At 38.7% G+C, this 24,612-nt stretch overlaps 1 protein-coding gene across 4 annotated transcripts in view; it reads left to right on the top strand.

The window, feature by feature from the left end:
* rhbdl1 (rhomboid, veinlet-like 1 (Drosophila)) overlaps window positions 1-24,612 on the top strand; it is a 69,121-nt gene that overhangs the window by 20,041 nt on the left and 24,468 nt on the right. For all 4 annotated transcript variants that reach the window (XM_028477115.1, XM_028477116.1, XM_028477113.1 and 1 more), the window contains exons 2-5: window positions 2,574-2,732; window positions 16,006-16,230; window positions 17,144-17,292; window positions 17,416-17,528. In XM_028477115.1, coding sequence (XP_028332916.1) covers window positions 2,667-2,732; window positions 16,006-16,230; window positions 17,144-17,292; window positions 17,416-17,528 — 553 coding nt within the window. In that variant the 5' untranslated portion in view covers window positions 2,574-2,666. The remainder of the gene's footprint in view (window positions 1-2,573; window positions 2,733-16,005; window positions 16,231-17,143; window positions 17,293-17,415; window positions 17,529-24,612) is intronic.

Here is a 24,612-nt window from a genome sequence, read left to right as displayed (position 1 = left end):
TGGTAAGATATAGTGTAAATGCGTGATATTCTCCCAAAACATCCATGTGAGGCATTTCCGTGTCCTGTTGTGGTCGCATTTTAAGTAAAGAGAGCGAGAGAAAAGAAACAGGTCAGAATGTGAATTCAGTTTTTTTCCGTTTGTTTTCCACAAAGTCTGAGGTACTACTATTGGTTGCACATTTGTGTTGGTTTTTGTTGTTGTCTTTTGGTATTCTTCTAGTTCTCCACTCCACATTTCCTCTCTTTCATCTTCTTTAATTTGACATCCTTCATTTTATCAACCTATACCAGCCCTACCGCTCTCCCACTATTTCCACCTCCAGTCTTTTTAAGTGTGCTTTCCCTCCTGGTGAAAATACTCCACATGTCATCCTGATGCACTGTAAACACTGGCTTTATCTGAACCATAGCACTCCTTTCTTCCAAAGGGAGGAATAGGGCTGTGATTTACCAAACACCCATGGAACACGGAGTTAAAGGGATTATCTAAAAATAGACTCGGCTCTGTTGTTTCCCCCCCCATCACGGTTCACATTTCCTCCCCCAAAATTAGTTTTGAGGATGAACTTTATCTTTGTGTGAAGACCAAAGTCCATGGTTATGTTACAAAGAGTGTAAACAGTTCTTAGTAGGTGGGGATCACATGTTTGCATGGAGGATATCCAGGGTTTTTAATGCAGGAAATTCATCAAACTAATTCATGTCTGCTAGGCTCAACAGAGGCGTTCCTGTTTCTGGGGTTACAGAATGATTGGATGGAAATAGAAGTATGCATGTGAACTAAATAACTCTAAAAATCCCCAAACACAACACAAGAAGACACAAAATAAATAGACTCAATTCCTTGATTGATCTTCTTTGCTTCTCTGTAGAGCAGCAAAACCTGTAAGCTCCGAGCCACACACATGGCAGTAAAAGAAACATCTCAGTCTTCCCATGTCTGAGAAGAATACATCCCATACCTGACGCGGCCGTACACTTGTGGCGTCGATCTAGAATGACTGACTACATCCTGATGCAACATCTGAAGGCACTTTTTACGCAGAACAATGCCAGCTTGTTGATTTTATGTTCCAAAACCTAATGAGACCATGTGAGCGTTCAAGGACTGTTCTCCCTGTGAACCCTTTGTCGCGCTTCAGTTTGTCCTTGGGCACGTTTTCACAAACACAGTTAGAAACAATAAAGAGAACTGGCAAGAGAAATTTACCACCCCATTGGAGAGAAAATGGATTGTATATAGTGGCGGAAAAGTGGAAGTGAACAAAAAAAAAAGAATACATTAAGCTCCAAGGAAGCCACAAAAACCCCATGTTACACAAACCAAGCTGAGGAACACACCCTATACTTTACAGGCTGTTTTTAACCTGCTGCTTCTTCCCAAACAACTACTCACTTTTATAACTCTCTCATGCTTTAGTCAATTAGAAGGAGCAGCACAAGCATCACTGGTAATCACCAATGGGGCCGTGGGGCTCACTAATTGAGGCCACACTGACGGGCAGCTTTAAGAGTGACTAGAGGTGGACTGACATGCTTCATTGAAACAAGCCCTCATGATGAACAGGTCTTTGTGTGAAGGGAGGAAATGCGTAAATCATGCACAACTACAGCCCTCCAGAAACAATATGTAACTTGGAATTTGTTTAGCTGTGTTATATTTAGCACTAAATGGATAAGTCATAAAACAATAAGGGTTTTTCTTGGACAGGATGCCAGACTATAACTCTGCAAACATGCAGACATGGGCAAGGGCATGCAACCTCCTTACAGAAAGCCATTGTCGAGTCTTTATATCAGGAATTAAATGCAATATTATTTTTACATAAGGCAACATAGCCAACCATATTACTACCATGATGAGTCTTTTCTCCTATCCATCCATCCATTTTCTGACCCGGTTGCACCTTTTTATCAGGATTGCGGGTTCTTCCATATCCCTCTATCCTACGTTTTTAGACTAGGTGGAAAATACTCCTCTTAAAATCCTCAACTCATGCCTGTTCATATTTGTCTTCATGCTGTGAAACAGTGACTTTAACGTTTACTTTTCAAATCCCTCTTGGGGGGATTTGTTAGTTTTATTCACATTTTGCTTGTAAAAACCCAACATTTTTGACATTTTAATGTATCAGACATGACATGGTTCAAACGACAGGTCTCTCCACAGTGCGCCGATCATCACCAACAACCACCCTGTCTTCTTTTTCCACCACTTTTACTCTTTCTTTGTTGTTGAATGACATATTATGTTCTCCTGGCAGGTGTTAAGCTCTGAAATGTTTCATAGAGGGAATGCCAGTTTATTTGAAGGCGTTGTCAGTGTCTGAGTTAAAGCTGTGAACCCTGCAGCTCTCATTACCTCTCGCTATCTGTGGAGTTTTGGTAGATACATCTCAGCTGTCAAATCCCGATGCACAGTCCCTTCGGGCGAACTGACTCCGTCTCTGCAGAGCTGCTCATTATAAACCTGTGTAATGCCTTTTCCATATAAGATCTTTGATTGCATCAATCTGACAGTGGTCTGTTGTTTGTTTGTTTGTTTATTTATTTATTTATTTATTTTCCCAGCTGGACCCAGAGAACACCGGTTTCATTCCAGTGGAGAACTTCACCAGCTTGGTGGAGCACCATGAAGTGCAGCTGGACCCTTCCAAGCTGGACATGTTGTTAGCACTGGTCCAGAGCAATGAAGAAGGACAGGTGTGCTACCAGGAGCTCATCGAGCTGGTGAGTGCGCACACACACACACACACACACGCGCAAGACATTCAACTTGAACACAGCTTCGCTGGATTTAACAAAGGTTACAGAATTGATTCAGACGGAGCCGGCAAACTCTGCAGAGGTGAAAATTGACTTGAACATTCAAGTTGTTGTCCTACAGGAGGAGGATCAATCTCCGTAGTTAATGTGTCAGTAAATCCAGACACTTAACCTCACACGTCATGCACGGCGAGACGCAGGACAACTCTGCATAGAGCTGACTGAGCACTATATTTAAGCTATAGATTGTATTTATTTATTGCTACCTACACTTTCGATTGTTCTCACACTCAGTAGGGAGGAATGTTTCAGTGATTTCATGGATGCAGAATGTTTTATTTATGTCATGAGCTGCTGTAAATCTCAACAATGGTGATGGACTGCTGACCAGTTTCAGGTGGATTTTATTAGTCACTGGGGGCCAAATCCGGCCCTTTAGGGTAGTGTTTCTCACTACGGGGGTAATTTGAAACAGAGAAAGTGGAATATTAACAAATGAAAGCGTTAAAAATATTTGGTTTTATAATGTTGATTTGAATTAAAAATAATAATCATAGTATTGATGATGGAAATGACATTAATTAAAGCGTGAACTAAAAATACAAGCAGAAGATGACCAGAAATGATAAAAACTATGAAAATAATCTATTCAGGAGCCAATAAAGATTGTTTTATTCCACTTATTTATAAAAGGGGATTCTTTAAAATGTGCCCTACAGTTGTTTTTTTCCACAGTCTTCTGAGCAAAGGGGGTACTTGGATTTAGAAAAAGGAAAAAGTTTGAGAACCACTGCTTTAGAGCGTCCAATTCGGCCCGCAGGAGAAAGTATGAATGACAAAGAATTATTTGTGTAAATTGCCAAATAATTCAGTTGTACTTAGTTTAAATTCACCAATTTAATAAAACTCAACAATATTTTTAGGAGCTTGCATTTTTCTTTGGTTTATATCACATGAATGCAGTCATATTTAATTGCAAACTGTGGAAATAACTCAATATTTCCACATTTCCTCAAAATTGATCTAAATTACATAAAAATTGGTAACGAAATTAATAATTTTTAAAGTGAATTGAACTGATGATGTTAAAATTGTTCTTTTTTTCCCCCCCCCCATACCTATAATCTGCGGCCCACTTGAGATTGAACTGATCCAAATTTGGCCCCTGAACCAAAATGAGTTTGACATCGCTGCTTTAGGTCGTGTGTTTTGGTTCTAATGATGGCATAAAGGGATTTACTGAACATTTACACTCTTTGTTCTGACGCAGGTTGTGTCTGAGGAAGTTAGTCTCAACCAGTTTTTTGCTTTCTGCATTTGTGTGTTTACTATTGTGATCCTATAAGAAATTCACACACAGACATATTTGTTTGAAATGTACTTCCTCTCTGCCTTTGGCTGCAGCAGCTCTCTGATTAATTTCCACTCTAATTCATTCCCCATTCCTGAAGTTAATTTTCCGTCTCACATTCCCTGTATTTCATAAGAACCTCTTTCTTCTCTCTCTCTCTCTCTCTCTCTCTCTCACAGTTATTTTTTTTATCCTCAAAGTCAATTACTATTACGTTCTCAATTACTAAAGTTCAATTACAATTAATCACAATTCCTGAGCCTGAAATAAAAAACCTAATAAAAGTTGTTAGCTTTCTGTTAGCATCTTAATGGATCCTAAATCTCTGTAAAATACACTTAAAACAAATATCTACAATCATTTTCTCTGCTATCTATTCCCAAATATGAAAATATAGGTTTTAATATTTGTGGTGTTTTTGTGTCCGTTTATCCCACTGTCTACACATGTGTAGAACTGTACATGGAACTGTAACATGGTTCCCAAGTCTTCATGCTTTGAATTATAATTGACAATTTTTATAGAATTTTTTTTTTGGCCATTACAACTACAAAGTCAATTATCTGAACTCAATTACAATTTAATTACAATTACGACAGCAACATATAAACAAAAATTACAATTATAAATATGCCATAATTGTAATTAATGATCAATTATGCAATTACAATTAATATTGACCCCAACCTTGCTCTCCACCATCAGGATGTTTATGTCTTTATCTAATTTAACTTTTTTTTAAATTTCCTTTTTCCTTTCTAACAAAAGTTCAGAAATCATCCTGGTGGTCCTTACACGAGGGAGACACTTTTCAATTTGCCCATCAGCTCAATGCAAATAGGCTTCGATTAGCAGCAGCACTGGTTGGTTGCAGGCGGTAACCTGAGGTAATAAGAGACTCCCCAGCCTCACACACACACACACACATATTGAACGCTCCTATTACAATGATGAGTCTCACGGTAGTGCACGGGTCCAAACACAAACCTCAACGCTCAGCAGTTGCATTTAATTTGCATACATACAAACACTTTACAGGAGTGTGTCATTGAAAACTGGAGCCTTTCACTTCCATGTCTGCATCATCAGCACCAGCACCTCACAGCGCATACTGCACACACACACACACACACACGCAGACAGACCCTCATTCATACACATGAGCGCTGCCAGTACAGATTTGCTAAGCAATTTAGAGGATGTATGAATGCTGATGTGAATCTGGTCTCCTGTTGTGCAGCATGTGAGGCGTGATCTGCAGGTTTCTGTTCTCCAGGATGAGCTGCAGGCCTCCACACACACACAAAGAATGACTTTGTTGGATACGTTATCTGCACATTCTCTCGTCCTTCTTGCACTCCGTTTCTTTTTACGCTGCTGTCTTCTGGCTTTTGTCATCCTCAAGTGTCCTCAGTTTGGACTTTGCCTATTGAATGCTTCACTGTTTCATCATCTCTGTATGTCAGCCATATCAGTCCATCCATACTCTAATCCTGCTTTATAAGCATAGTCGTTGATTTAGGGTTGAAGTCTAAAAATCTAGTGGATGAGATTTACATTTGGAGTGACATGCATGGTTTCCCTTGTAATGCACGTCCTCCCTTCAAATATTACATAAAATCAGGCCTGGAAAGATGAAACCCAACTATTATATGATTTGAGTTGCTTTCATAGCACCGACAATGACAAAAGAAATGTAATTAAGTTCAGGTAATTGACCTCGTAATTGTAATTCTATGGCCATTTCTATGGAATTTCAGGGAAATTCTACAAAAACAAACAATTTAAATAGTAGTTCTATGGCTTACACATACATAGTTAATGATTATTAAAATGTGTTTCATATGAATTTTCCCACTATCAGTTCTCTTTAGGATCATTTTACCATTAAAAAAAAATAAATAATAATTTTGGGTTATACTGACACAGAAAAAGCTCAGACGCCCACACCAAAAATATTAATACAAATGTTTTCATTGGTAAAGAAGCCTAACAAAGTAACCAAGAGATGAAAAATGAATTAGATGATAGATTATGTTTTTAGTGTATTTTACAGCTGATTTAATACATGGTTCAAACTGACCTGTTATCATTAGAGATGCTAACAGAAAGCTAACACAAGAAGACATGTATGTTTTATCGGGTTGTTTATTTCAGGCACAGTAAGTGTGATTAATTGAGAATGTAACTGACTTTCAGGGGGGAAATAATTGTTATTTTAATTGTAATTGGAAAAATGCCTGTCACTGTAATCGTAAACACGGATAAATAAAGACGTAAATGTAATTGATCCCCAACCCTGGCCCAGTGTGGTTAGTAAGCTCACATGCAAATACAACAATAAGCTCCAAAGATGATTTTGTTTTCATTTTCTGTTCCACAGTTTGTGTTTCACACTGACAACAAAAAATAATTGACTTTTTTTAAATCCTCTGCGGACTTTAATAGAATTCACTGCTGCCAAAACAAAGCAGATGTATTGAATAAAACAAAGTCTGCAAAAAAAATCCCAGTGTATACCTTAATCGTGGTTCAATTGTTACTGAAATTAGACACGTTATGTAATGCTGTGTTTTGTTTCCTTTAAAAAAAATAAAAAAAAAACAGTAATGTGTTTGCGTGTAAGGGTTTCTGTCAGCATTAGAATACACAACTGAGGATACATGAATCAATTATGTATTATCTTTTCATAGCCGATGAGAGCGAAACCGAGCGTTTGCCAAAAAAGAGTCAAAGTCCATGAACAAAGAGAAGCAGAACTGTGAAGAAATCCAATCAAAGACAGGAAACTGATAAAAAAAAATTAAAAAAAATTACAATGAAAGTAGAAATACAGACTGAAACGTAAAATCATCCAGTTTAGCAGAACAAGACGTCATCCTCCACAGCTTATATTAATGTAGTGTAATAATACAACATGCCTCAGGCTTACATAGTGTAAAAGTTCAATCATTAATATTTAAACGTTTTGAAACTAATGTAATGTTTTCAACTTTTGGTAATTGAATACATTATGAAGGGGATCAAACTTCCTTAGAATGAACCTAAACCCAAAGACTGACTCAGGCTAAGTAATGTTGGATAGTTTTTATAACTCTAAGGCTTTGTGTAGCTGGATGAAGTGGAAGGATTTAAATATTTATGTGTTAGTCTTGCTGCAGCGTAAGATGGCTATTCACAACAAGAGCAACGAGTTCAAGGAAACTAATGCAAGCGAGTTATTGGTGAAAGATTTACATGATATGCAGGATTCAGAAACAGGAAACTTAAACGTCATGGACCTCAAAAGGTCCCCGGACCTAAGTTGGAGCCTTCCCGTTTGATTACTCTGTAGCTGTGTACGCATGCATGCGTGTGTGCTTGTGTGTGTCTTGTCGATTCAAATTCGATGTTTTCTGCTCACAAGCTGGTGTGATCTCCGTCAGCTGTGCCTCTTCACGGTTGTGTTCAACCTTTTTCTGATTTGTTGTTGTTCTTCATCCACTCAGTGATTTTTTTTTTTTTTTTTTTTTTTTTTTCACATCCACAGAGTCTCGCACGACCTCAGTGGGTGTAAATGTGTTTGAATCGCGCCGTTGGGCAACAGCTTCTCGTGTGTGTGTGCGCGTGTGTGTGTGTGTGTGTGTGTGTTCAATGCAGTGCGATCATAGGTGGAGAACTCCATCAGTTCAGCCAGAGGGCTGAATAAGTATAACATTCTGCTAAAGCCCCACTTGGGAAACATAGAGAGTGAGAGTCGTGCTCTGCATCTGATCAGCACAAAGTCCAGTGTACATACAGCCCACGTTTCAGCATATTATCGACAATGTTACATTTCTTAATCAGTGCAAGCATGCTCCGAGACACAAATGGCTTCAAAGTTCACACATGAAGCATGTTTGGGTGATCAGTGTCTGGTTTTAAACATGTGGTTAACACGGGGTCGTGATTTAGATTGTGATCTTTATGTGATTCCCAACAATGATTTCTCAAATGATAATCGCCATGTGCATTCATGTATGTAAAAAAATTGAGTAACTCTCTTCTTCCAAGAGGAAATGTGAATATACAGCATAAATTCTAGATTCAAGGAAATATTGGTCAATGTATAAAAAACTCTTACAGACCTGCTATACACGTGTCATACTTTCCCTCCCCATACACAGCTAACGTATGCATTTTATATGCTAAAACCTAAATGGGACTGATATGATTTATCATAATATTATAATGGTTTATTACATTATATATGGTTTATTTACATTAGGGCGTGCTGGAGTCATTGTAGTATTAAAAAAAGGGGGTTCTTTAGGTTCCTTAGAGTAATATTACAGTTTCATTCTGTACCTCGTTTTTGCTCCTCGGTTCATAAGTTTAGCGTACTTATACGATTTCTCTTGATAAATCTTTAGCTAAACCTGAAGACACTTCACACTTTCACAATCTTTAAAGCTATCAATGAAAGACTGGCTACTAACTGAATTTATCTGACAAACTAAAGCGTACCGAGAGCTCTGAACTATTGAGCAAACCTGACTTTATACAAACATAGCAGCTGCTGGCAATAAGACCCATTATGTTGTTTGCCAATAGCCACTAAAACAAGCAGAAGAGGAAAACACGTCCTCACCTTTAGGGTTGTTCTCTATTACATATTGTGGAAATAAAGTTTAAAGGTCCCATGTGATGCTATTTATCACCCATCTCCATTTGTTCTAAGAACCCCAAAAACATAGTGTTTCCCAAACTCGCCTGTTTTCCAGAGTTTTAGCCTCTGGAAAGTCACTTTCTGATCAACTCTACACAAACAGGCTGATTTACGGCCTGCTTATGCATATTCATGAGTGGGCGTGTCTATAGACGGGACATTGACTTCCTCCTCCCCGCACGGTGACGTAGGGCCAGAGGACGGCCCGCCCTCCTCCCGACCACTCCGTAGCTGAGCTCATGCTGCTTTACAAACACGAGACAGAGCGTGGGGGCGGGGCGTTCACCGGTACATACATAGACTGTAGAAAATACATACATAGCACTGCGCGAAGGACGCTGAAATGCTCACCTTCGTGGGCGTGTCTGTTTACATGTTAATCACGGCAGAGAGATTCCTGGAGGCGCGGCTTCTCCAGCTCAGTGCCGCGTCAAATTCGTCATCAAAGTGGGAACGCATCATCAAAGTGGAGCGAGGTGTTTGGGCTCACCCTGCAGTAAGAAAGGAGCAAATCACCCTCTAACGATTGAGGGAATCAATGAAAAAACACTTTTATGATGATTAAAGCACAGAAAAGTTGATTTATCTTAACATGGACCCTTTAAGTGAGTTAAAGTTGTTCAGTTAAAACACTCAACAGTGTTTTATTATGAGAGATGTTAAGGACTATGGCACATTTTGTACAGTTTTAGCCTAGGATGTTAAATCTTAAATCATCTGCAACACGTGTAATCGATAATCAGGACACGTGACTACATTTATAATGTTGGTTTGCAATATTTGAATGACTTCCACTGAGGTCAGATATTTGTGCCAAGTGCAGTATAGATGACTGACATTTCAAAAGTTGGGAAAAAATATCACTGCGTTCTCAAAACACTTGCTCTAATAAAGTGTACAAGAGTTCCTGATGCATTTACAGTTTAGAAAAACATCCACAGCCTCTTGGTTTAAAGCCGTCTAGTTTCTCCATTGCTGGTGTGTATTTGGTAAAAAGTCAGTGAGTTTCACGCTCACTCAGTCAGTCAGGACTAACATATTGACAAACACTTGAATCATACGACAGAAGTGCTTCATATGGAGTACGTTAAAGTTTTCATGTCATCTGAAGCACTCAGTGGGTGGTGTAGCTCCCCTGGGATGGAGCAGGTCAGCGTCGCAATGCACACAAACACAAGTCCGAGCGACTGCTCGAGAGGCTTTGCAGACTAAATGTGATGCACTTTGCCTGAGTATATCCTCATGGTGCAATGATTTAACCATGACACAGGCTAGTGTGGAAGAAGAAAGGTGCAGCGTCCTTTTAAAAGGATTTCAACGAGAAAGAACGTGAATATATCTGGGTCAGGGCAGAATCAGCGCGGCTGAGATCGGCTGTTTTAGATCCTGCTGTGAGCAAAAGAAAGAGCGACGAGGCTGAGACTCAGAGATGAGATTGAGAGTGGGAATATAGACGAGAGTGACTTTTGTAATGCTGCAGTGAAGCTTGAATAAATGTCACTGTCTTCTAATGTCTGCGTAATAATCACCGATTTGCTTCATGTGGAGGTGATTCCAGGATTGACTGTAGCTTTACACTGCAGCGCAGATACTTGATTATTAATTAGACCACATTTTTGAATTGTGACCATTTATTGATTATTGAGCTATGAGGTATTGATTCTGTGCTGTTGCTAATTAATCTTTTAAGAATAATTGATTAGAAATGAGAGCGCGAGGTAGTGCACCGATACGGAAGGTCTGCACATACACACACCGACTGACAAACCTGTACAACTGTAGCTCTTAATATTTGCCTATTCCTATAACTAGCCATATGTAGCGGCAGACTAATCAAGAAACTTCCAATGATATTGAAAACTAAGGGTGTGATCGGTCTGATATCAGCAAAACGAAAGAAAGTGTATTGGATCGGCATGCATCCCATAACCAAAATCAGAATGGTGGATGGTGCGGAAAAAGAACAATAATAGTAAGAATACCTCAAGTAAAATCTGTTCCAATACAAGTGCGGTCTATTTTTACATTATTTAATTTATTTATATAATCTTATGTTCAAAGTTAAAATTTGCACAACCCATTAGTTAATAATAAACGAGTCAGTTATTCTCAAGCCTACTGTTGCTGATTATTGTTCTCTGTTTAAGTAATATCACGTGATCATGTCTTTTCTAACATTCCAAACTACAGAATAAGTAATAAAAGTATGTATGATTTGTGTTCATCACGATCATCATATCAATATCATTATAAGTTAATACTCAAGGTTGCGATATCGGTATCGTATCAGAAGAGGAAAAAATGACAAATAGTCTGGAGTTTTTTGGGGGTTTTTTTTACTACTTTTGACACATTTTAGTTGTTGTGATTTTCTGATGGGATTATGAAGTAGTTCAAACTCTCCCTTTATTTTAAAACACTCTGGAAGAGTTTATGAATTATGATGATAAAACATCCTTTAAAACATGATCCTGATTTAAGCTGTAGTTGTATTTAGCCTCGTGAGGTGAGTGGGGTTTTCTGTGCTCCTGAGGGGTAACCAGCTCAGGGTTAAGTCCAGGTTTAACCTGAGAGTCCTGCTCCGTTATGCCGGGTTCTAACTGGAACAGCCGTTTCATCAAAGAGAAAACACCTTAGTTACCATAGTAACACAGTCCGTGGCGTAAACCTGCTCTCAACCAGGTTTAAGCAGCAGGCTTAGCTTAAGCCGCAGACGCACTCTCATGAAACCATGTCATCAATTTGAAAGAAGTCATTTAGCGATGCTTTACAACACTCAACACAGATCTACAAAAGGAAAAAAGAGTCAAGACTTCTGTTATATATATTTTTTTAATTATATACCACTTTAATGTGGTATTTTAAAAGGAAATCAAACAGAATATCATGGTAAATGTTTAAATGTGATTTTAATTTGATACAAATGGCAACAGAATAAATGCATTATTATGTTTTTAATGTGTTTTTAATTAGATGATCAGTCTCCATGTGTTTAAACCATCTGTAATAATATGTCTAAATAAGGATATGTGTGTATGTTCAAACCACACGTCCGTCCTTTATTCTCACTGCTCGATAACAGATGACGTCACGTCCTGTTGTTCTCAGCAGTGGTTTCTATGGGCTGCTTATTCATCGTGAAAGCTGCAGCGCATGCGCCCTCACGTCTCTAATCATTGAATCTGTGATCGATCTTGTTGGTCTTATGAAGACGAGCGCTTGATTTAAACACTGTCAGCTGGCTTGGCTCAGCTGGGGAGCTCTAAGTTGAGAAGCATTTGATGGAATGGGAAAACTGTAGGCCTGGCTCTATTAAGAACACTGATGAAATACCTCCCCTGGTTTCCAGGCTGATTATGAACCTCCCTGCGGTGGAGTGTGCTGACTCAACATAATTCTGGATGTCACTGTGATACAGATCTCAACCTCTCACTTTCCAAACGCTACAGCCATCGTCACATTCCAGTCCTGCAGTTTTTACAAAACGGCATCCTCAAGTTCAGCCTCGTCATTATTTGCACAATTATTTACAGCCATCGTTCTCAAGCACGTCATTATCGTTAATAAACATTGACCTACACTTTGGTGCTACAACTCATTATGAGCCTACAAGCAGCAGGATCGAGCTAATGAATTACTAATGATCTGCTTTATTGGTGTGTTGTACTTCCTGTGGGCTTCATTACACTTTATATGACACCACCATGTTTATCATTGTTACATTTCCTACTTGTTTTGTTTTTAAATCCCAGATTTTCCATGAATCTGATTTTCAGTCACAGCACGTTACCTAGATTAGTTTTAAGATAATTCCTGAGTCAGCTATTTCCCATCATTAGTAGATAATGCGCTGTGTATGTGAAGAAATAACTAAAACCCTTTTCCTTCCCCCCATGATCCTTTTTAATTAATTATGTGCGTGACTTCCATGGAAACAAATGAGTAAATAAAATGTGTGTGGGTACATTACCTCATAAATTTTAAATGGAATATTATTACCATCATATTGGCGGTTATTACAAGTATATTCCAAAGGACCACAGTGACATGACAAATTTGAAGTGTGCATCATTACAGATTCATTAATTTTGCACATTTTCATTAAAAGCAGTTTGAAACACTGGTTCTAACTGTGGCCAATCACAGCAAAGCAGTCAACCTGTCCATCATTCATTAGACTAGAGACAGATAAGCACATACATTCATTCAATTCATCTCCACTCAACCCAACATACAAGTTTTAGGACTATAGAAATGTAAAACAAAAATACAGTGTTTAAAAGATAAGCAATAGGGCTTGGCTTTAGTTTTTTGTCATTTTCCAGTTCATTGAGCTGCCAAACAAATCCTGTTTGCTTTTTTTTTAATTTTTTTACAGAGGAAGAAACGGAAAATTGATATTGATATTATAGTGGTCAGTGGCACCCAAAGGTTGGGGGCCATTGGTCTACACAGTAGAACTGTATCACGTACCGCCTGTTTTATCAGAAGTATGTACTTCTGATCCTATTATGCAGTATACTATTATGTTGTATGTAGTGTTATGGCAATTTTTATATTCATCATCATATCGTCAAATGTATGTTCATGTGTACAATTTGTCATGTTTTAATACATGATGACTCCATTACTCTTTGCACTTTTGAACAGCTGAATCATGTTAGATTAAACAGTACAGATCGTATTGTACTCAGTGCAACACAGAGTCTCTGCTGAAGGCCAAAACTCAAACTCACATGCAGATATACACGATCGCACACACTATCAAGGATAGATAAGAGTGGCGCCCAATCTTCCTCATAATATACACGTCTTCATCATCCTCAAATGTTTCCACTGCATCTGACTCCCCCCTTCTCCTTACCTCAGGGTGGAACTTATAATATTATCTGTATAAAAGCTTAAGCTGTGAAACTGTTAGTTAGAGCGGGTCTCGATCATCGGACGTCCGCCCGGGGGGTCACTAATTTTGTCCATCTTTGTACTCTTTTTTACTTAGTTTTATAATAAACCTTTTTTATAAAATCATCAATACCTCGCCTGGACTCCATCACTCAACCAGAGCAATAAATCATGTCTCCAAATGAGGTCAACCGCAAATTTGCCATGACAGTAGTTATGCTGGTTCCATGTTATAAGCTCTCCTTAACTATGTCCACAGCAATGTTAACTATAAGAATTCAAGCCATTTATCCATTTTTTCCATGACATTCTAGGAACATTTGCAGTTTTGTCTTTGTTGAAAAACACTTGAATTCAAAATGAAAATGTGCCTCTAGTCGGAATAAAACTATTGTTCGCCTGATGGAAAATATCTTTTGGGCAACGTCTGCATAGCTTCTATATAAGTCTAGATTTAGTCTTATATAGTCAAATCTCTGGACTACTTGATGCCAACACCGTTGGCATCGTCTCAGCTGTGGTGTTAGGATAGTTTCTCTGCTAAGCCTTTATTAAAGCACTTATTCAAAGCTGGACCTGTTAGCCTGCAGGCTGCTGCTGAGCTGCCACTCACTAAGCAATCCTCAGCGTGGCTGCGTGGCTTCCTCTTGACACAGATTTGCTTTTTAAGAGCACCAGAATTTAAGGAAATAAGCAGTCCATGTTAGCATTTGGGCTAAATCAAAAAAACCTTTATATATCCAGTGTTAGAGATCTATGAATGTTTGGCTGCAGCTTTGTTGCCTCTGGAGGGAAAAAATGTTTAAGTGGCTTAAAACATGTAAGATGATGATGTAAATATTTTAGTGTCTATATTTATCGTGTTTCTGAAATATGCAAAGAGGAGGGTTTTGTGTGTTCTGACTTTTTAACAAAAGAAAGGGCAAATAATGATTTTTTAACACTTTCTGCCACTATTTGATTGAAATATACATGATTTATCTGTGTTTTTTCAATAATGTGTAGTTAGATACTGATGTCATGTTTTGCAATACACTCTTTTATTATTGTGTATTAACTTAAAATGGTTTTCAGAGAACACAATATTGACGTTACCTTTCCCTTCACATCAGTCTTGAAAGTAGCACTTCATTAATGTCAGCTCACCCATTTCTGCAGTTATTAGTCACAGTAATTAGATTCTCTCAGATTGAATAAAAGCACTTTAACCTTCCTTTCTTATGTTTGACATTTGGGGCAAAGAAAGCTGAGGCCAAGATGGAAAATTCAACAGCATCATCAAAAACCTGCCAGCTCCTTTTTCCTTTGGAGGCTGTTGAAGTGAGACTTGGTTGCTAGCTTGAAATTCAAAGCTTGCTCAATGCTTAGAGTTTTATTTGATTTCGAGTGAGAATAAAATGTTGCAAACAGAGAAAGTTAAGGCGGCGTATTGCACATGTATCAAACACACGCGCCAAGCAATCCACCAGTAATCAGGACTGACCTCCTCTCAGGTCTAGATCAACATCCACAGGATTTAGGGGAGGTTGCTGATCGATTGACTTGAACGGACAATAAAAGGCCTCACAGGTTGCTTCTTTCTTCAGCACATCAGAAACTAACTTGTAGGGGGGACGATTCAATCAATTCAATTCAGCTTTATTGATATAGCGCAAATTAAAACAATAGTCTTCTCGAAGGAGTCAGAGCACTAACAAAATATAAAGTTCTTAAGAAAAAAGAAAAAAAAACCATCGATAAGATAGATGATAATGTGTTCACTGTATGATGCGATTCATTTGAAAACAAAAAAAAAGACAAAAAAATTGGTTTTAACTCTGAACATACTTATGTACTTACTCTAGGTATGACCTTTTCAACTAAATAGGAAGATAAAAAACTAAAACAAACCATAACAATCTGGTGTGTAGTAGATCATTTTTAATATCACAATAACTTGTTGCACAATACATCATACATACCACCTTCACTAACTTGCTAAACTAACATATGATAGTAGCAGAATTGTTTATTCTTATGGTCTTGATTTTTGTGCAAATTTTAAGAGGATTTGCTTCTGAGAGTAGTTACACACACGTTAAACTTGATGTGTGATTGTGTCTGTTTGGCATGAATTTTTAAAGCGCAAGTTCGTTGTACTTGAGCAATGACAATAAAATGATTCTTTTCTCTTCTTCTAAACACAATAGTGGCCATTTCCACACTTCTATCCCTCTCATTGGCAGGACAAAGTCCATAACCAAGAGTTTTTCATGGTTTTGACCCATGGGTGCTTGTCTTTTATCTTTCTCCTCCAGATGAGCAGCAAACGCTCCAGCAGTTTCCGACGAGCCATCGCCAATGGCCGCCGCACGCTGCAGAGGGAGATCCTGCTGGATGAGACGGGGCTGGGACTGTATAAACGCTTTGTTCGTTATGTGGCCTACGAGATCCTGCCCTGTGAGACTGACCGACGCTGGTACTTCCACCAAAACCGCCTATGTCCCCCACCCGTCTTCATTGCCGTCGTCACCATCGTCCAGGTGAACGTTTGTCCTTCATAAGTTATTGAATCATAATCCAATGATGTCAGGGCAGATAAATTCGCAGATTTCCTTCCTATCCAGTTTGTTCCTATTCAAATGTTCACAATCTGCAATATTTCACCTGAGACTTTAAGCAGGAAAGGCTACAAACACCTAAGAATGTCTTTACTTTTGTGTTGAGTCAGTCATTCTCCTCTGACCTTAAGACAAGATTTTGAGCCTTTGATGCTTTAACTGTGAGCTTGATATGAGCTGGTAACCTTTTTGGGACTCAGAGGCTTAGTGGGTGCATTTAATGCCTTTCCTTGGAGCTGAAACCTTCAATCTGAACTGCACGCAAGATGTTTTTGTTCAGACTCCCAGTTTAGACTTTAAAAAACAGGCCAACAAGCACCCTGACCACCACAGCAGCATTAAGTGACCTGTTATACCAATTTAAACAGCTAAAAGAAACCTTAAAACCACAGGCACTCAGGCTTTCCTAGGCCAATTTTGTCAACGTTTTCCTCTAAAAGCAATGTAATTGTAAGAAAACAAAGCATAGTGCTCTGGTAATGCCTCCAAATTGTACTGAATGGGCTGTTATGACAATGACAATATGATAATAGGACTTTACATTCATTTGAATTCTCAGAGACAATGAGTCATTGTGCTACGAAAAGAAATTTATGGAGTCGAACTAGCTGTGTGGTTTTCTCTGCGGGCTCCGATTGTCTCCTCAAGTCTAAGCTGAGGAATATGAGGAAAATAAAGGAATGTCATGTGTCTTTCAGAGAGCACAATGATAAAAAATATACATATATATAAATATATATTTTTCAGTTTTGAAGGGCACCAACAGTCTGCAGAAAGAGAGCAAGCAGTGAATATGAGAGAGCTGAAAATTTGTGTTTCTGTGACCATTTTGCAGATTATTGTGTTCATGTGCTATGGCATCATGCTGAACAAGTGGGTACTGCAGACTTATCAGCCCGACTTCATGAAGAGCCCCCTGGTCTACCATCCTGGCCATCGGGCACAAGTGTGGCGATTCTTCAGCTACATGTTCATGCACGTCGGGTGTGTTCACCAATCTTCTCGTTCCACTATTGGATTCCTGCAAAACAGTGGAAAAACTGTTTGTTTCAAATACCAAGCTTGTGATGCCTTTCAGTTTACGTTTGGTTTTGTTTTTTCTCTCAGTTTAGAGCAGTTGGGATTCAACGCGTTACTGCAGCTGATGATCGGCGTTCCTTTAGAAATGGTCCATGGCATCTTAAGAATAAGTCTGCTTTACATGGCAGGAGTGCTGGCTGGTAAGGGGGACTTTTACTTGTTTGTCAAAGAAACTAAAACGCCACACTTCATTTAAAAAAAAATGTATATTTTTTGTCTCTGAAAATGTATTTTTGTTGTTTCATTATTGTATAATTGAGAAAAACTACTGTAATATTGTTTATTTTTATAGCACTTGTGGGAAAAATCTTCATCCAAGGCACCTTTTTTTTTGGATACTGTTATTAATAAACTAATTCCCGAGTATTAAAATTCCTAGTTGGGCAGCCGTCAGATTAACAGATCAATTGCTGCATTAAAGCCTTGTCCTTTTTAACTTTGCTTGAACAATATCTGTATTTAGTGTGCTGTGGCTCATCATAATGTTAATACCATCTATTAATTATGTTTTATTTGCAATGGCCAAGTTCATTTAGTATCACATGGTTTTTAAATAAGATTCTAAATGTTTTGTATTTGGCTTTTCTCTCTCAAACTTCCTAAAAACCTCTGTTCCCTGTTCAAAGACCTCGATCCCCCACTCTCTGCACTTTATGCGTGCACACACTTACACTTAATACGCGTGAATTATTGTGCTTTGATTTATTTCAGCACTGGTGACAGAGAGAGCAAGAAGCAAGTCAGTGACTTGAAGAAAGAAAGATGGCAAAGTAATTCAAGGATTCTCCCCAGAGAGTTGGAAATAAGTGCAGTTTGAGGAGCTGTTTTGGAGATTTAAGACGTAGACTGAATCAAAAAGGAAGATGAAATCAGAGACAGTGGCTTGCAGTGACATTTCCTCCTGGGATGCAAATCTGCCCTGCTTTGACTCAGACTCCTGATTTACATGTAATCAAATAGTGATGGTGCAATGTGAGGTTTTTTTTTTTTACAATAATCAAATGAATGTCCCTGTTTCTCTTGTGCAACAAGATGTTGGTTTTAACTTTGGGGTTGTTTCAATAAATAACACTGATCTTCTATTACAATAAGACCAACATGTGTCCAAATATAAGGCAACAACTAAGCATTTGTCCCCAAAGATTATTAAAGCAGAACTAAGTAACTTGCGCTCAGTGCTCCTCCTAAAGGTCCCTTTTGGTTATGTCACTGCCGTAAAAACTCCACACCCCCCCCCCCGCCACCTTCCCCACCCCACAGCTACATGCGCACCTTTGCTCAAGACAGTAGCAACTGATCACCGAAAAATCCTGATACAGCAGTAGCACTAAGGGTGTTTTCACACATGTAGTCCCATGTGACCATGTGAACAGTTTGAGGAAGAAAGACAAGTAAAATAAATGAATAATGTGGGAGTGATACGGAAGGGAGTGTGGAAATGTGTGTGATGTGTTTGTGTGCTGATAAAGCGGCTCTGAAAGTGGATAGATAGATGGATGGATATTTGTGTGTGCTGCCTGATGGAGCGCTGGGTTGGGAGTGTGTGTGTACCTGTTGCCGCGACGACAGCGTGTGTGTTTGCTGTGTGCTGCTGTTGAGCTGTCACTGCAGGGAGTTGCTCCGTTCCTCAGACAAAGGTCTTCTCTGGCTTTTTTTCTTTTTGCTTTTTGAGAAAAGTGAATCTGTAGACGACTGTGGTCATAATCCAGCATTAGTTTGTATTGGGCTGTCGTAAAGCAGTACGTCTTGCCACCGGGTCAGAGGCAGGAAAGTTGCAAGTGCTGTTTTCTGGCCAGAGACAGCAGGGAGAGATGAAAGACCCCCCCAATAACCCCATAAACACTTGTATTACCCTCACAGGGACTATGAGAAGGATTTATTAAGGTGAAAAAGTGACTTAGTTCTGCTTTAATTGACGTTTCGCAAAACCCCGCCCCAAAATGACGACTGCGACGACTGGAGTATACAGTTATTAGCAACTATCATATTATTATATTACTATCAATATTTCAGTCGACATCCTCCTGAAGCATACAAGTCTCCCAATCTATCTGAACAGGCTTTGTTACCACTTAGCAGCGTTATCATATTAGCCTTTGGTCACCTGTAGGTTCAGCTAGCTACCTAATCTAACAGTTTGTTTTATTAAGATCCCCATTAGCTGTGGTAATGCTCTTATAGCTTAAAGAGGATATGAACAATATAATATAAGAAAAGTTACCCAGCAGTGCAGAAGCATGACTGGTCCGGTGTGTTTTTGCTTCGATAGTCGTAATGTTTAATTTAATATGTTGAATATATCCCTCCACAACCATTTTGTCTGGATCTGGAGGATATCGCACAGGTATTGCTCTAAAAAAAGTGCACTAACATGCACCGGTAGACTTCTCCCAGCCATTGCAGAGGTGACGAACTCAGGAACATGACGGACATAGCAAAAGTAAATAATGGGGGTGGGGCTTTTGCGAAAGGTCAATTTGAGACCAAAAGAAAACGGAAGCATGAGAGTAAAAGAAAAAACTTGGTTGGTTTAGTAGTGAATTAGCGACTTGGTCTATGGCAAAGTGAAAAGTTATACTGTGTAGTGCAGATCATGTCCTATAACTGTATATGACAAGTCAAACAAATGCAGTGGTTTGACTGTGGTGGTTTGACCACATGGCAGCGAGTGGACGTCTTCTAGTAGGTTCTTCTTGGTTAATGTGATTTATTATAGAGCGGAGAGAACATTTATGTTTTTCAGGGATGCAACATTTCAGGTAAGAAATATATTGTACAACATTTTCTCTTACATGTTATAGTGATAGTGCAATTCAGAGGCAAAAAAGTAATTGATACAATTGAGAAGGAAAGCACTCAGAGCGGCTAAACCTCAAATATACTTTTTTCCAGATATTCACAGTTATATTTCACCAATAATGAGAGATAAGGAGTTTTGAAATGTGTTTTTCGAAATGTAATTTTTTTTTAAAAACTGATCAAGAATCAGTAGTATATTATTCCAGATCCCTTCTAAAATCTCTTGGAATCTTCTATGGCATCCAATGTCTTTTGTTAAAATACATTTATGTAATCCTGCAAATATTACCTCCTTGGTGGTGGATGTGATAAATAAGACACTTGAGACTTGTGTTGGCCTGGTTAGGCTGACCTGTTGAATTCATAGATGTAATAGGGTTAAAAACAGAATTCACATTCTGAAACATAAAAATCAATCTGACACAGAAAAAGCAATCAGAGCTGTTTCTTTACCCGCTCCTCTGAATTCTCTCTGAAATCCCCTTAATTTCTTATTCTGTCGCTCATGGCAGTCTCATGTTTATATTCATGCCTTCATTCGTCATATATTCCTACTCATGAGTTCAATCAAGTCAGCTCTGCACTCAAGTCGTTGGTTATTTTTGTAGGACAGCAGAGGTTTTGATTTATAGCTGCATCCATTGAGTGCTCTTATAGAGCGTCATGGTGCAGGTGGTGTGTCTTTATGTTTCTCTCTCTACTCATTGCACGCAATATGAGCTGCAGGGGTTTGGTTTCAAAGCCAAAGAAAAGATTCTAGTTGCCTTCGTTGTGAATGTTGAACATCCTATTCAAAAATTGCTCAGATTTGACATGCAGGAACATGATATGTGGTTAGCCACAATGTTTATCTTATGTGAAGTAGTGTCACGGACATTAAGCGTTGGTTATGACAGTTTTTTTTTCAGTTCCTACTGTTTCGTCCTTGCTGACGAAAGGAAAAGTAAGATATAAGAGAGTTGTTCAGACATTCGTCCTAGTTCCTTCCTGTATACCATCCACTAATCAATCCTTCATAATGCACAAAAAGGGAATAAAGTGCTCCACTCAAATCCTGAGTTAGGAAAGTTGAGCAGTGCCAGTCAGGATTTGGAAAGAAATCTGCAGCAATGTATGTTTTTGAAGGCTTTTCCTTCCTCTTGCCTCGGTTCCACTTCCCTCAGGCGGACAAATCCTTTAGCTTCTTCTGTGAGCGCCAGGGCATCAACAGGTGGCAAAACATCATGCTTTTTCCTGCAGCACAGTGTGATCCTCGAGGTGTCTGCCTCGTGTAACACGCTAAAGAAACCCCTCAGCAGCGTCTTCAGGCTGTTGTTAGGATGCTGGAAAAAAAAAGCATGTCACATTCAACTTAGATATTAAGGTGTTGATGAGGTGCTGGTGTTAAACACTGCACTGGGGCGTATGATGTGGTCTGCTGTGAGATAACGCTGCGCTAAAAAAAATGTTTCACATAAAATCTTACGTTTTATTGACGAATTACAATAACATAGGGATAAATGGCATAGTGGTTGTACGGCATTCACTTTTGCACAAATCAGTCTTGTTTTTTAATCATTTAATGTGGAATATGAACATCTGGATGATGTGAATAGAACCTTACACATGCCTTACATCTCTGATTACTGTTATTAACACTCATCAAAACGCACATCTGGCTCTTTCAATACACTGAACACTCACGCTGCCTTCATGCAAATCTATATGATTTTATACATAGCAGAGATGAGAGATAGGCAACTTTTATCACAGCGAGGGCCACAAAATGAAGATTCTCATCTGAGGGCCACATTATAGGGCCATTCATGTTAGTATTTAGAATATTGACCCATCTGAGATGTTTTGTGTATTGGCGTTTTTTTGTATATTTTACATGTTGTTGTATATGTTTTTTGTGCCTATTTGTTGTCGTCTTGTGTGCATTTGTAGTAGTTAAGTTAATGATTGCTGTCATTTTGTGTTTTTCCATCATTTAGTGGTTTTGGAGTCATTACGTGTGTTTACTTTGGGGGCCACAAAAATTAGAACGTTTCACGACTGTCTCTGTTGAATAGCATCCAAATACATGGGGGCGAATTTGCTTAGATATGAAATAAAGGGTGGTAAACCAGTTATTTCCCTAAATCCTTTGGTGGCGCAGTTTCCTCACCTGCTGCGAGGAATTCATTAAGATTGCAGCAATGCTTAGCGCGCATGCAGAAGTGGTGCAGACCGCCCTATTTTAATGAGCGTTTTGCCCGTTCAATGTGGAGACGACAGTGAACACATGACATTTGAGGAAGTTAAATTGGTCTGCTGCACAAACATTTAATAATTTTAATAAATAGGCAGATTCAGACAGAAACCGTCTTATTGATCTGTTGACACCATTGATCTGAGTCAATACAGCAACAGTCTGTCAATCAGTCGATCAGTATCATTTTAAGATGATCTACTGACCATCATCCAGCAGGTTTGACCTCCTGAGTAGCGCTTTGTCACCACACTCTCATACTGTATGTGTACATTGTGCCATCACTGCGTAAATCACGCATCTGCTCAGCTGATTCTGGCCTGATGTTCCTTCCATCAATGCGACACGAGAGTTTGACGGTCAAAACTTGACTGGAGCGGTGCGTCCATAGCGACAGAGCTCCGCGCACAGCAGCATCCTCTCCCCACCACAGCCTCACCAGACTCCGAACGCACCACCGCAGGTGTGAAGCTTTTTCTCTCCCTCACACGCACACACACACACACACACACACACACACACATTACTCACTTTATTTTCTCATTCAGTGGCTGTTAATATTAACTATTGCTTTTTCAAATTATTTTCTTATACTAGAAAAGTTAAATGGAGCCTTTTTTTCCATCTTTGCTGTGTTTAGTGTCAACATTTACTGCAGCGGATCTCTGCATGTGCGTTTGCACCTGCTTGTCAGTCGTAGGATTTTCCGATGCTAAAACAATCACCGCAAACAGTTCCACATTTGATGAATTGGATTGATAGATAGATAGATAGATAGATAGATAGATAGATAGATAGATACTTTATTCATCTCCAAGAGAAATTCACAGTTCCAGCAGCTTACAGGTATGGGAACACAGGGGCATGCAGGGAAAGTACAATGTAAAAATTTAAAAATTTAAAACAGTGCAAGAAAAGTACTAAGGTAAAATATAATGGTCTAAAAATGAAATACAGTATAGTGTCTGCCCATTGCATTAATTTATTTGCATTTCCTCCTCCCATTTTTCTGCGCCCCTTACGAGATTCTCCTACTATACATATTCGTTAGAGGGAAACGCGCTAAATGGATTGAGGGCGCATTCTAATGTGCTGAAGATGCACAGTGCTGATTCTCTGGAGTTTGTACTCCTTATGAGCACGTGGAGTAACGTTTGCACACATTTTAAACCTTTAGTAAATCCACCCCTTAGTGTACAGCTGGTTTGTGTGTAGATATAATGCAATCAGGCTGCAGTAAAACCACCCAATGTCTCTTTCTCCTTTGTCCTACATTCTATAAAGATAGAATGCACAGTAAGTTATTCTGGAGATTGATCGCATAGACTTGTGAGAGAAATTCCACAAGCCTTCTTGGACGGCTTGTGGAATTTGGAGCCAAGGAGACAATATGCGATGAGTAATTACAAATAGTACAACAGTACAAAACTGTGCTTCATCTACGGAACAGATGATAAAGAGTGTATTTCTGCAAAAAGCAAGAGATGATCTAATTTCTGTAAAACAGAAGGCAGAACGTTTGTTTTATGGGGGGTTTTTGGCCTGTATTTATATGAAATTATTTCTAACATGATTTTTTTTGTGGCATTCCACAGTGTAAACTAACTTCATTTAAAGCATTAATTCCATGGAGTTGTATATCATCACACAGAACAAGCAAGAACATGCAAATACAACATTAAATGACACCAAGGAGCAGTGCATTCAAAGCCAGCTCATCACAGAGCACCTTTGTCAGGAAATGATGCATATTTTTTATTGATTTTGTTTGAAAAAAAACTGTCATTTCATTGTCTTTTGAGCCGCTTGACAGCAAATAGATATGAGTGGGAATTAAATATTGAAAATATATGCATTTTTAGTTGTGATGAAATAAACTGAGCATTTTATTTAATTTTTTTTAACTTTGAACAAAGCCTCTCTAGATTTCATATGCAAAGCTACAGTAAACTACTACTACCATGACTTCCTGGCGTAGTTATTAATAAAGGATAATTAAAAATTAAAGAGCTATAATCACTGAACCAGAAGTCCAAAGAGGTTTGCTTTTTTTTGCTGAAAAGCATGTAGAAAAGGATTTTATTTCTTTTTTTACCTCCTTATTGTTTCAGAGTACAAAATACACTGTTTACAGCAGCGTTGTTAAAACTTCTTTTTGGCTTCTCTCCTTTTTTATAATAAGCCGATTGCCT

Source organism: Gouania willdenowi, chromosome 19 (assembly GCF_900634775.1).
Source record: "Gouania willdenowi chromosome 19, fGouWil2.1, whole genome shotgun sequence".
Taxonomy (NCBI): domain Eukaryota; kingdom Metazoa; phylum Chordata; class Actinopteri; order Blenniiformes; family Gobiesocidae; genus Gouania; species Gouania willdenowi.
This window is presented reverse-complemented; position numbering and strand designations above follow the sequence as displayed.